We start from the raw sequence: 12,663 nt of genomic DNA on the forward strand, positions 1-12,663 counted from the left end.
CGGGGGAGGGGGAGGGGGAGGGGTCGATCCAGAAGGCGACGTCCTTGTAACAGGCCGGGTACTTGCTGAAGGGTTCGAAGCGCGTGATGTGTCCCATGCGGAACTGGTTCAGGAAGCGCGGGTCCTCGGACCAGAAGAGGCGGATGTCCGGGATGCCGAAGAGGATCATGGCCAGTCTCTCGATGCCGATGCCCCATGCCCAGCCGATGCGGTCGCCGACGCCGGCGTCGTGTAGGATTCCCTGCTGGACGACGCCGCAGCCGAGGAGTTCGAGCCATTCCCCCTGCCAGTGGACTTCGAGTTCGTAGGAGGGCGAGGTGAAGGGGAAGGAGGCTTCTACCCATCTCACCTTGAGCGGTTGGTGGGCGACGTTGGCGTCGAGGTCGCCCGAGGCGATGCCGGCTTCGAGCGATCGTTTGAGGTGGCTTGCCACGAGGCGCACTTCTTGATGTTGGTGTACGGGTTGTCTGGGGTTTCGCACCTCATCGAAATGCGGGTTGGGGTCGTCGACGTCGATGGGGGGACGTTGTGCTAGCTCTCTTAAGCTCTGCTTGATAATCTCCATTCGGCGCAGAATGCCTTGGTAATATGAAATAGGAATGCCTTGTGAATCGGTTTTCGAATGGCGCCAGAGTCGGGCGCCTTCCATCTGGTGGAATACGGGGAAATGGCTTCGGTCGATGCTATCGCGGCGGAAGACGTCTGCGCAGATGGTGTAGCCGTATGACGATTCAGGCTTCTGCATCGCCTGGAATGCAGCACGCTGGTATGCAGAGGTGTGAGTACGGAGGACGCGATCCTTATTGACATAGTAGGTATCTGTCGTGCTTCGACCAGGATGGTCTGCCGGAAAACCGAGGGCATCGAAATTGGCGGCAGTGCTGACCACGGGGTTGGAGGCGGTGTAATGTTGGAAGGTTGGTTGAGTAAAGACGGATTCGATTAATTTCCTGGTGATGGCAATGGGATGGTCCAGCTGAGCATATAGACGGCGGTCCAGGAGCTTGAGTATGCTTGGTGAGAGGTTGGAAGTCGAGTCTGTTTGGTATGAACACTCGGCGATGACGACTGCTGAGCCCACCTCTCCACTGAAGATGTGATTCCGGGCTGGTCTCTGGTGTGAAGGAGCATTGAAAGGGTCATCTTCGGTAGAGATTCCCTCAGTTCCATCGGGGCTGATATCTATAGTTCGAAACAACCACGAATTGTACCCCTGTCGAGTCCATCTTCAGAAGCAATGGCAGCTGTGCTGTTCCATCGCAGAGGTGTGACAGGAGAGAAGGACTTGCGCGATGCGCGGACTGCTCGGCCAGTGAAGAGAAGCCTCATTGGGGACAGGGAGACGGGGAGACAGCTTCTTGCAGGCCACCGTTGGCTTGTTGGTGAATGAATGAATTAACGAACGAACCCGTCGCTGAGCTTGATGTACTTGTCCTGCTACAGAGAAAGAGAATGTCAGTCGGAGATTGCGGAGATAGAAGCCAGGGCGAATGTGAGCTGCAGAAATCTTTTTCATCAGCTGTGATGGCAAAGACGGTGAAGTAATCAGCAATGGCTGCATAGATCAATTGCCCGTAGTTTTAGTCCATCGTCCATCCTTTACTGTGACTCTCCTCTCGTCACTCTTTGTTCACTGTTGTTGTTTCTCTGGTCTCTCGTTTGGTCTCATCCATGGAGCGATGTCGAATGTTTCCATTAGTCCCCAACGCATTCAGCACAACCCATTCCGGAGGAAGCAGAAGCAGAAATGGCACTACCCCTTCTGGTTCGGAGGCAGCGCAGCTTCCATGGCTGCAGTCGTGACACATCCACTCGACCTTGGTATGCACCTCGACCTGAAAGATATTCCATACTTTCGCTGACTTCCTCTTCCTCTCCCCCAGTCAAGGTCCGCTTACAAACGCGTTCTCCCTCCGATCCCAGAACCATGCTTAGCACTTTCGTCCACGTCTTTCGGAAGCAGGGCTTCTTTGGTCTTTACAACGGTCTTTCTGCCGCTCTTCTTCGCCAACTCACCTACTCCACCGTCCGCTTTGGCGTCTACGAAGATCTAAAAGCACGCTTTCGTGCTGCTCCATCACCCCCGAATCCCCGAGGCCAGGCCCCGCTTCCGCAGCTCCTCCTGATGTCGGGGACCGCCGGCTTCCTCGGTGGCATTGCTGGGAACCCCGGAGATGTTTTGAACGTGCGTATGCAATCTGACTTCGCAAAGCCGCCCGAGAAGAGGTGGTACTACAAAAATGCATTGGATGGCCTAATACGTATGATCCGAGAGGAAGGGCCGGCATCTATCACCCGCGGCATCTGGCCCAACAGTGCTCGAGCTCTTCTCATGACCTCTTCTCAACTTGCTTCCTACGACACGTTCAAGCAGACCATGACTCAGCGCTTCGCTATGCCGGATAACGTCGGTACCCACTTCATCTCCTCGCTCGCTGCTGGGTTCGTGGCAACCACGATATGCTCACCCGTTGATGTGGTCAAGACACGCATCATGTCAGCCGGTGGGAAGATCGGGATCTTGTCGCTATTGAAGGAGACAACCAGGCGGGAAGGTTTGATATGGATGTTCAGGGGTTGGGTGCCAAGCTTTGTCAGGTTGGGGCCACAGACGATTGCGACCATGATTTTCTTCGAACAGCACAAAAAGGTCTATCGGAAGTTGAAGGGAGATCCAAGCGATGCGTGAATATTCGGGGGCTATCTATCAGCTACGGAGTTCAGATCAATTACAGCAAGGCGTTGTTGGCGAATGGGCATATACTAGAGTTAGGAAAAAAGACAAGAATTTGGATCAAGACCATGGAATACTCAGACTATCATTAGACGCTTACCTACCTACCTACTACTATCATATCACTCTAACCAGCAGACTCCAATTCGACACGCCATAGATTGATAAAGTGGGGAAATAGAATAGGGAATGGAGAAACCCAATACCAAAAAACACTGGTATATGAGGCAGCCTGGAGAGAGAGGAGGGGCCCTAAGCATTTCTATAGGTGTTTTCCATATTTTCCTCTTGCTTTAGGCGGGTGGGAAGGGGGTTGGAAGGAGGATTCAGTGGGTGTATTGGGGTTTATCATTTGTCTGGTTTCTACCAGCACACCACACCACATCACCCCACATCCCTTCCCTTCCCGTCCCTATAGAGATGGAGCGCAAGCGATGCCAACTTCGTGCTGCTGGGCAGAGAGGGAAGTTAGATGCTAGTATACAGTATACAGGACGGAAGAAGGAGCAACATGCATGGTCTCTCTGCCTCCTTTTTACCATGGCTTCTCGCAGCGCTTCTCCAGCAAACCCAAATCCAAATCCAAATCCAATAGACTTCTCAAAAAATGTTCATACAGTCAAAGATTAAAGATGCGATGCTATGATAATTCCTCACCCCTTTCTTACAACGACCCCCTCCCACCCCATCCACACACAGCTCCTTTCCTTCACGAATTCTTCACCACCCCGACCTTGGCCGCGCGCAACACCCTCCCATTCAACGTGAACCCTTTACTCTGCGTGTGAAAGACATCACCATCCTCCTTCCCCTCCACCTTGGTCATAAACGTCGCCTCATCCAGGCGGGGATCGAACCGCCTCCCCTCCTCGGCCGGATCGAAGCGTTCCAGGCCGTGCTTCTTCAGCGTCGACATCAGGATCGACTCGGTCATCTTGAGCCCGGCGTGCAGGTTGATCAGGTCTTTATTGGCCGCGTCGGCCGACTCGTCTTCGGCGGGTGTCAGGGAGTCCTGGGGGACGGCCTCGAGGGCGCGGTCGAGGTTGTCGATCGACTCGACGAGGTCGACGGCGAATCTTTGGATGGCGAATTGGCGCGCCGATTCGACGTCGCGTTTGGTTCGCTCCTGCAGGTTGCGGAAGTCGGCGACGGAGCGGAGGTATTTGTCCTGGGAATTAAGGTGTCAGCATTTCTTCGCGCATCAAACGAGATGCCCCCGAGCCAGAGGGATAGGTGGTCCACCTTCAAGTCGATGATCTCGCGACTCTTCGCCTCAAGCTCTTTTTTCAGCGCATCCTCCTTTTCCGCCTCAGCAGCCGGGGCAGCCTGGGCAGCCTGAGCATCCTCGGGTGGCACAGTGTAATCTTCTGGCTTCCTCTCCGTTTCTGTAGACTGCCATCGCTGGAAAAGTGGTGGCGATACTGTTTTGAAGCTTGATGGCTGGAGAGGTCTTTTGCATAGTTCTAGCCTTGAAGTCGAACACGGTGTGCATAATGACCTGGAGAACGCAGGGGCTGTAAGTGTGCGACTTTGTCTTAGTATTGACCGTCGAATCATGATTCCGTAATAAGAGGGTGGAGGTGTGAATGGTGAGGGCAAACTGTACTTCCAGATGATGGATATGTACTTACATCTTGCATCTTGTCTCCAAAATTTCCCGCGATCTTCAAGTTCGCCGGCGTCATCCATCTTGGCGCGAGCTAGTCCGGACTTGGCCGATGTGCCGAGTCGCTGACTCAGCGTTCAATATTGGTTGACAGCCGGTGAACAGTGAACACATTGGATGAGTACAATCCAGAAAGGCTGAAGTACTGTAGCACCTAATGATGAAATCCCCTAAGGCAAATACAAGACTAGGATAATCTTGACTAACTAAGCCAGATAGAATGGAGGCTCTTTCCAAGTAGTGCTAAGACCTGCACACATTGTCTATACTGCACCAGATGTTTTTGATCCCTCGTCCAACAGCGCCGAAGTGCAATCTGTATCCAGACACAAGCTCACATCTCAGCTGATCTCTTCCACAAGCCTACCATTGCGCGGTGGTGGCGGTGGACCGAAAACCCTCCCAACCTGCTTCCCGCGCCACTCTTCCGGCACCCCAATCCTCGAACCGTCCTTGTTGTTGACCCAGCGTACGAATAAAGGGTTGGCTCGCTCCACCTCGAATTCTTCGTCTTCTGCAGGAGTGGCACCCTCCGCTGCGGTAGCTGCCTCAAGCGTCTCTGGGTTCATGGCTTTTCCTCGTCGCTTGGGCACCTGTCGTTTGAGAAGCCTGTTGATAGTCGACATCTAGCACATCATCAATACACAACCATGCCATAGAGGACTGAGCTGACATACCTTCTCCTCTTCGTTCCTCTTCTCGCTCAGATTCTTCCGCCGTCTCGCCATCTCTGCCCTTCTCATGCGATGCTCGTCAGCTGTCAGGATCTTCTTGATCTGAGGCTCCATAGGCAATGCCAAGAAAGCTCCTTCATCTTGTCCACGTTGGCGCTTCGTTTGCGGTTTGGGTGTGCCCAAGCCTGACCCGGTGGTCTCATCACCGCTGTCAATCTCGCCCTCGGCATCAATATCTTCGTCTCCTTCAGCGTCTTCCTCTCCACCGAGTTCATCCTCGTCACCCTCGGCATCCATATTGGTGTCTTCAAGCCCGTCTTCTCCATTCGATTCAAGCTCGGACAATTCTTCATCCTCTTCATTGGCCATCTCCATCTCCTTTTCCTCTACAGACTTGAAGGTACCGGTCGCCGCTGGGGTCACAATCACAGCAGGGTTAGTGATTTGCTTGTTGTTTGGTCTGGGTATTTGCTGGTTCGTAGATCTGGGTACAGGACGAGAGGGTGCTTGCTTGGGAGGAGGAAATGAAGGTGCTGCTTCCATTTCGTCGTCGTCGTCTTCTTCTTCTTCTTCTTCTGATTCTTCCTCGGTTGTACTGACTTGGTCCTGGGGACTCCCCTGGTCCTGATCCAGATCTGCCATCTCGCTATCTGACTCTTCAGAATCATCATCCCAGCCATCAGGATCGTCACTCTCGTTATATCGCTTGCGCTTCGTGGTGTCTTGCGCACGTGTGCTCCGCTTCCCCGTCATGATCTCCCCTCCTTCAAAGGTGTCACGAGAATTGACTGCCACACGCCCGACACTGGATTGGCTTGTCACCTCCCTCAGCTTGCTTGACGGCATCTTGACCGTCAACTTGATGCTCCTACGCCGTTCTTCCGGCGAGTTTGAGGGAGAACGAGATACTGTGATTGATGGTTGAGCGACATTGACAACAGCAGGTGTTGCTGCTGTCCGACGAGGTCTCGACATGGTGTTTGTGGAAGAAGGCACGACCCTACCGGAACTTTAGCAAACTCCCATGAAGCGTCTGTATTCAAGCTTAGGTGCAATGGAGATGTGATTACTGGACACCGTGGCTGAATAAGCATAGTCAGGGATTGTAGGAGTTGCAACTATGTTATGCCTAAGGAACCCAACTCGGTATTATGGATGCTCTCTTCATATAGTTTTATCCAGCGGTAGAAAATTGTCTCTTCTCAAGTGCCTCTCAGGCATAAACATTCCATCTCACATCGTGGTCTGAACTGATGCCAGAGGGGAGCGGATGCTGTCTGAACAAAGATGCATGACTTACTCAGTTCTGCCCCCTGTGAGAACGTGGCTTTGCCGTACAGAGCCCAAATACTTTTTGCTGCGAGCCTCCTCCACGGTACTATCTGAAGAATCCTCGGAAATCTGTCGTCGCGCCCTCTTATTGGGACGATCGGCCATCAACGCCTGATCGGTGTAAAGCAATGAGCTGGAGTTGTGACGGTGGCCTGAGGTTTGGTTTTGCAGTAATCAAGTCGATGATATTTATAACTAGTAGGGACCAAGTTACAACAGGTGTAAGAGGACACAATTAATTTAATGGTTCACAGTCGTTGTTTCAGTCGATGCTTAGTAAGGGATATAGCTACTACTGGTGCTACTACTTAACTAAATAGTTAGTGTATTGGGCCTTCAGCCCTATGGAATGCTTGGAGCCGAGGCACAAAGACCAGACCATAAGTATAGTAAGTTAGTACTCCGTACCCAGCAGCCATTGCATCAAATCATTCACCATTGTCACGGGCAAGAGAGCCTGCGACACCTTGAGCACAGAATGACGGACGGATCAGACTCCAAACCGCCTTCGATACCTGCCTGGCAGACGACTATTTCGCATAATACAACCGACACCTCTTCGGACACTTCAAAAGATGCTGCACAAGCTGTCCCAGCCCAAGATCGCCGTGCTGTCCTCGACCAAGCCCGGATATTTCTGGATGACGCATCTGTGCGAGATAGCCCGCGAGAGAAGAAGGTTGCTTTCCTGGCGAAGAAGGGTCTGCAGAACGACGAGATACAAAGGCTGCTGGACACTTCGTCTTCAGAGACAGCTTCCTCCTCAGCATCCTCCTCAGAATCCTCCTCACCAGCTTCGCACGTCTCTGCCGCTACCACTCCTCCCTCCAGCTCCTCACAAACTCAACCAGCCTCCCAACCCAACCGCGAAGTCCCCCCCATAATCACCTACCCGGAATTCCTCCTTCGGCCCAGCAAACCCCCACCCCTCATAACCCTCGACCGCCTAACATACTCGCTCTACACCCTCGCCGGCATATCTGCCTTCACCTACGGCGCCAGCAAATACCTCGTGCAACCCATGCTCCAATCTCTCAGCTCATCGCGCCACGAGCTAGCCAGCACGGCGCTCCACAACCTGGAGAAACTAAACGAAAAGCTCGAAGGCAGCGTCAGCCACATCCCAGCTATATCACAGAGCGCAATCCCAAAACAGCGCTTCTTCCACGACAACGACAACAACGACGAAAGCGCCTCAGACATCGAAACAGCAGACTCAGACCTCACCGAACTCTTCCACAGGGACATGGCAACGCAGACCTCGCCTCGCCTCCTCCTCCACTCTCCCTCCCTTTCCAACACATCATCCACCACCTCATCCTCCGCACACGAGAAACAAAACGAAAATGCAGAAACAGCAACAGCAACAACAACCCAACACACCCGCCTCCTCACCCTCAAAGACTCACTAACCTCGCTCCTGGCAACCGAATCCCCCTCCGAACCCACCACCAGCACCAGCACCAGCAGCAGCACCACTAACCTCCTCTCCACCCTCTCCTCCACGCAATCCTACCTCGACCGGCTCCAATTCAGCCTGAACGCGTACAACGACTACCACCACCTCTTCTCGGCCGGCGGCTCCACTCTCCCCGCGACGACAGGTAACAACAGGAGGGACGAAGGGAAGAAAGGCCCCAGCGACGACGAGGCGGTCAGGTTCCGACAGGAGATCCTGAGCGTCAAGGGCGCGCTGTTGGGCGTGCGCAGTTTCCCGCTGGGCAGTAGGGTGACTGCGGCTACTGGTGCGGGAGGGGTGGGGGTGAGGTAGTTGCATTTGCATAGATGGATGGATAGATAGATAGCAACTTCGGAACTTGTGGCTTGGGGGATGTGAGGGGAGGGGAGGGGAGGAAGTTGAATGTGGATGTCCAGTCTCTGGCTCTGTGGCTTCATGCGATGGATGGATGGATGATAGATACGTCCAAGATGTGTGACGTGCAAGTCTACGTGAGTGAGGCAAGGCGCTGTCCTGCAACTGAACTCGGACACCGACTCGGTTACACGATCTTCTTTCTGGCAGCCTTTCCGTCTTCTCCTTGACGTATCATTTCAACTTGTATCAGCATCACATCCACACAGCCCCACCAACTAAGTACATGCACAATCACCGACCCACCCATTCGATCCCTTCAGCCCCACCTTCTCGAACCCCAGAACCCACCCCAACCCAACCCAACGCAGTCACGCCTAAGGCGTAGCCCTACTCATAGCAATCAACCGCTTCACGCCCGCCATCCACTGCCCGCATTCCTCCATCTTATCGCGGTGGATATCCGTCTGCAACGTCTGGGCGCGCTCGTAGTCTCTTGCCTGCAGCGCCTGCGCCAGCTCCACCAGCTGAGGGATCGTGTCCTGCTTGATCAGATCGCCCTTGGCCAGATGGTCGTAGAGCATGCCGAGGCGCCTGTCGAGGTCGATGACGTGCTTTTTGAAGGCGGGTGGCGCAAGGGGGGCGACCCGCGAGAATTCAGCTTTGAGGATGGTGTAGATGGGCAGGGCGGGGGGAGGGATGAGTTTTTCGTAGTCGGGAGCTTATATAAATAGTTAGTTGATGCCCTTGTGGGGAACAATAGGACAGGGCTTACGGGACTTGGATTGAGATTTGGACGACCTGGTTTCAGATTGCGCAGTGTCAGGGCGAGACGTCTGCTGAGGTGGACCTTGGGCTGGTGGCGCTTGAGCTGGTGGCGGAGATGCTTGAGGTGGCGCTTGAGGTGGCGCTGAGGGCATTCTGGCATAGGGACTCTGTGCCGGAGCCTGCTGTGGCGGTTGCGAGGGGGCATACGGGTTTGCAGGTAGCGGTCCGGACTGGTACGCAGAAGCTTGCGGCGGTGGAGGAATAGAAGACCGTGGTAACGGTTGAGGAGGTCCAGGTTGTTGTGAGCCAGGAGCTGGAGCATATCTGTTTGGTGGTGGAGCATTGGACGGCGGGGCATTGTAAGGTGACGGGCCTCGTGGAATGGGCGGCTGCATCATATGCTGTCCGATTGGTGGCGATGAGACCGATTGTGGGGGCGGTGGAGCATAAGCGTTCGATGCAGACGATGCAGGCCGATTAGGAGGTGGATATGACTGAGGCGGGCCGGTAGTTTTCGGAGACATGGTGCGCGGAGGAGGCGCACCTCCTCTGGGTGGAGGAGGAACCGGAGGCGGTGCTCTCTTCCCAGCGCCATATGGAGGAGCCATGGGTGGTGGCAAAGGACCTTGTGGTGGGCTTGCTGGTTGCTGAACATTAAAAGGTTGAGCTACTGGTGGGGCGGCGACGGTCGGTGTACCGCGACGCGGAGTTGGGGCCTTTGCGAAATTGTCTGGAATGTCGTTCCAGTTCGACATATTCGAAACTTTGGATGGAGGTGGTATAGCAGGGGATTGGTTGGAAGCTCGCGGCGGAGGAGGCACTGAGCTAGGCTGGAAGCTGCCATATGGAGGGGGAGCAGGCATGCCTGGGCCTCGCATCTGTTGAGGTTGCTGATAACCTCCGGTAGGAGCATATGGGTTCTGCGCGTGAGATGCTTGCTGAGGAGCATAGGGATTTCCCGATGGAGCAGCTGCAGGGGAAGCATACGTATTCGATGGTTGGGCAGGCGCTGGAGCTCCATAGGACGGAGCCGGAGGGGTAGGCATAAACGTTGACTGTTGAGGTTGGTAGCCTCCGGCAGCGGGTAGAGGCTTCTGCCGCCCAGTGGTTGGCTGTGAGCTTGACGTGACAACAGGAGCAGACTTCTTGGTGGCTTGTTTGATTCGACTTCGAGCAACCTCTGCTTCCGGATAACCAGCTGGGACCAGATCAAGGTATCTTTCCGCTGCGGCAAGTTGACCGTGCGAAGCAACAATATCAGCATACTCCAGATATTTGCTGTAGAGTTGGTCAAGCTTCCATTCCGACGTCTTCGATAGTTCGGTATCCTGAAAATTGGTGACCTTTCGGAAGACGGTGACTTTTTCGATAAAGCCTTGCAAGCCCCTGGCATGAATTGAGAAGGCCGAGCCGTCGGTCTCTTGGGCTGCACCAGCCGCTTCCTGTTCCTGCAGCTCATCAAGCCAGATGGGGACGACCTTTTCTAGCTTTGAGCCTGCCAGGAAGCAGAAACAAGCATCTCTTTGTGATTGGGACTTTTCCTCGAGACGATCACCTAGCGCGTCACACAAGTCCGGAAACTCCTTCTCGTCCGCAAAAGTACAAAGCGTTGCCATGACCTCTTTCCAGTTCTTGAGATCAGCATTGTGGACAACATCCCATAAGTTCTTGCCAACCACCGAAGCTAAGAGACGCAGATAGTTTGGACCATCAGACTGCTTTGAGAAGTAGGCATCTTGAGCTTTCCGAATTGAAGACTCTCCGCCACAGATAGCGAGCATAAAAGCATCCGCCATTCGGTCTTCTTGTAGGCAAACATCCAAAGCCTTGTCGAATTGTCCCAGTAGAAGTGCTCGTGTAATTCGACGGTCGGACTCTGACTCGGAGCCTGAGTATATCTGGAATGGATTGTTGGTTTTCGTGCCTTTGGTAGCAGCAAGTTCAGAGAGGAAGTCTCCGTCAGGTGTGCTCTCAAACATGGATGAAAACCGTTTGTGCCCTTTGCTCTCAGCGCCATTGACTTTTGGTTCTGAGGACTTGTCCTGGTCATCTCCTATTCCAAGTTTGGCGATGCCATCTGCAGCCTCATCTGTTTCATTGAAACCAAGATAGTCGACCAGCTCTTTTCTTGGATTTTGTGCAACCAAGGTCTGAATGACCTTCCAATCTCCTTTGTCCTCCTCATTTTTGGCATTTGCTATCCTACTTTCACAGACACTACGTAAATCACCGGATTGTAGAGCTTGCTCGAAAACATCAGTAGACGCTCCGACATCCGAATCAACCTCGAATTTGACGATCTCGACTTTCGAGGCTCGCGATGTCCCTGGCTGTGATGGTCGCACAGCCACGATCCGGCCGCCAAATCCGAACGACACACTGACAGGTCGTTCCATCCATTTTGGCGCTTTAGCCAACGAAAAAGAAGCGGTCTGAGGCTGCGATTGTGCTTTTGAGAAGAAGTCTTCCCCATCAAGACTTTGACCTTGGTTGCTCTCCTGGGCTGCTCCCGGGTTTGTACTCTGTAGGGTCTGCACCGACACCTTGCCGTCGAAAGAGGCGGTTGCAAAGAGATTAGGATTGTGAGGATTCCATCTTGTTTGGAACGTCCAATTCGTGACCACTGGGAAATCCCCAAGAGCTTCGCCAGTTTGAGGATTCCAACAGATGGTACGATTGTCTTTTCCGCAGGACAACAACAGATCGCTGTCTTGCGTGCACCATGATAGGGACAGAATGCCAGATTCATGCCCTCGTAATGTTCGCTCTGGGGCGTTCGCGTTCCGTAAATCCCAGACCAGGATGAGAGGCTCTTGTTCAAGCGGTATAGCCGTTATCAGCCTGGTAGGCTTCTCCGGATCCCAAGCAACAGCACTGACAGCCCTCCTTCCCATATTGTTCAGTGTTAAGCTCTCTTTTTTGGTCTTCATATCCCAAACTGTAACGAAGCCACCACTACTACCTGAGACCATGATGTGAGCGACCTTCTTATTCCAGTCTAGACAATCGATATCATCGGCCCTGGCTGCGGTACTGCCCAACCTTGTCGGGGCCGACACGTCATTGAGGTCCGTAATATAGAGCTCTCCCTTGGTCCCGCCCGTTGCAACCAGATTGGAGTGCTTGGGATTGAACTGGAGAGCTTTAATGGCGCCACCGTGCTTCTTTGTACTTGATACGAGGCTTGACTCATCCCCTGCTAGAAGCTTATCTGCATCCCATAAGCTCAGAGAACCATCGTCCAATGCGCCCGCGATTATGCCCCTCCTCGAGTTCGTCCCGAAATTCGTCCACGCAAGATCATGAAAGCTGCACAACAACTTCAGTCATCTTGAAAAACCTGATAGCTGGACGAGCAGCTTACCCAGCTTCTGTCGCAGCCTTGCCAGAAGGTTTCAACTCGCTCGATTGTCCCTTGCCGTCTAATCCCAAATCCCACAATTCCAGGCACGTCTCGTTACTGAAATCGATATCAACAGCCCCAGCTTTTGTACCAGTAGCCACCAAAGGCGATGCAGCTCCTGGCGACCAAGCGAACGCAGCGGTCCGGGGTATCTCCCGTAAACGCACCATGATATGTGTAGGAAATAACAAATTATGAAAACAGGTATTGGTGGCTCTCGCTGGGCATCGAGGGATGTAGAGCCTGAGGGCTATGTGAAGAACTGTGGACGAC

At 53.6% G+C, this 12,663-nt stretch overlaps 5 protein-coding genes across 5 annotated transcripts in view; 2 read left to right on the plus strand and 3 right to left on the minus strand.

Annotated features, from left to right (window-relative positions):
- Positions 1-2,689, plus strand: part of EPUS_01549 (uncharacterized protein) — a gene marked incomplete at both ends in the record, with an annotated part of 6,777 nt that extends 4,088 nt beyond the window's left edge. Inside the window, 3 exons of the mRNA XM_007788687.1 lie at positions 72-231; positions 1,189-1,382; positions 1,884-2,689. Of these exons, the coding sequence (XP_007786877.1) occupies positions 72-231; positions 1,189-1,382; positions 1,884-2,689 (1,160 nt within the window). The remainder of the gene's footprint in view (positions 1-71; positions 232-1,188; positions 1,383-1,883) is intronic.
- Positions 2,690-3,443: 754 nt separating this feature from the next.
- EPUS_01550 (uncharacterized protein) lies at positions 3,444-4,423 on the minus strand (the record flags this gene model as incomplete). The annotated part of the gene is made up of 2 exons (XM_007788688.1): positions 3,444-3,902; positions 3,977-4,423. The coding sequence occupies 2 exons, from the start codon at positions 4,421-4,423 to the stop codon at positions 3,444-3,446; spliced, it is 906 nt and encodes a 301-aa protein (XP_007786878.1).
- Positions 4,424-4,741: 318 nt separating this feature from the next.
- EPUS_01551 (uncharacterized protein) lies at positions 4,742-6,049 on the minus strand (the record flags this gene model as incomplete). The annotated part of the gene is made up of 2 exons (XM_007788689.1): positions 4,742-5,026; positions 5,078-6,049. 2 exons carry the CDS (start codon positions 6,047-6,049, stop codon positions 4,742-4,744), a joined length of 1,257 nt encoding a protein of 418 aa, XP_007786879.1.
- Positions 6,050-6,884: 835 nt separating this feature from the next.
- Positions 6,885-8,177, plus strand: EPUS_01552 (uncharacterized protein; the record flags this gene model as incomplete). The annotated part of the gene is made up of 1 exon (XM_007788690.1): positions 6,885-8,177. One exon carries the CDS (start codon positions 6,885-6,887, stop codon positions 8,175-8,177), a length of 1,293 nt encoding a protein of 430 aa, XP_007786880.1.
- A 419-nt stretch (positions 8,178-8,596) lies between these two features.
- EPUS_01553 (Protein transport protein sec31) lies at positions 8,597-12,560 on the minus strand (the record flags this gene model as incomplete). The annotated part of the gene is made up of 3 exons (XM_007788691.1): positions 8,597-8,940; positions 8,995-12,296; positions 12,352-12,560. 3 exons carry the CDS (start codon positions 12,558-12,560, stop codon positions 8,597-8,599), a joined length of 3,855 nt encoding a protein of 1,284 aa, XP_007786881.1.
- Positions 12,561-12,663: the final 103 nt, after the last annotated feature.

The sequence above is a fragment of the Endocarpon pusillum genome (assembly GCF_000464535.1).
Source record: "Endocarpon pusillum Z07020 unplaced genomic scaffold C721943, whole genome shotgun sequence".
NCBI classification, from domain to species: Eukaryota; Fungi; Ascomycota; class Eurotiomycetes; order Verrucariales; family Verrucariaceae; genus Endocarpon; species Endocarpon pusillum.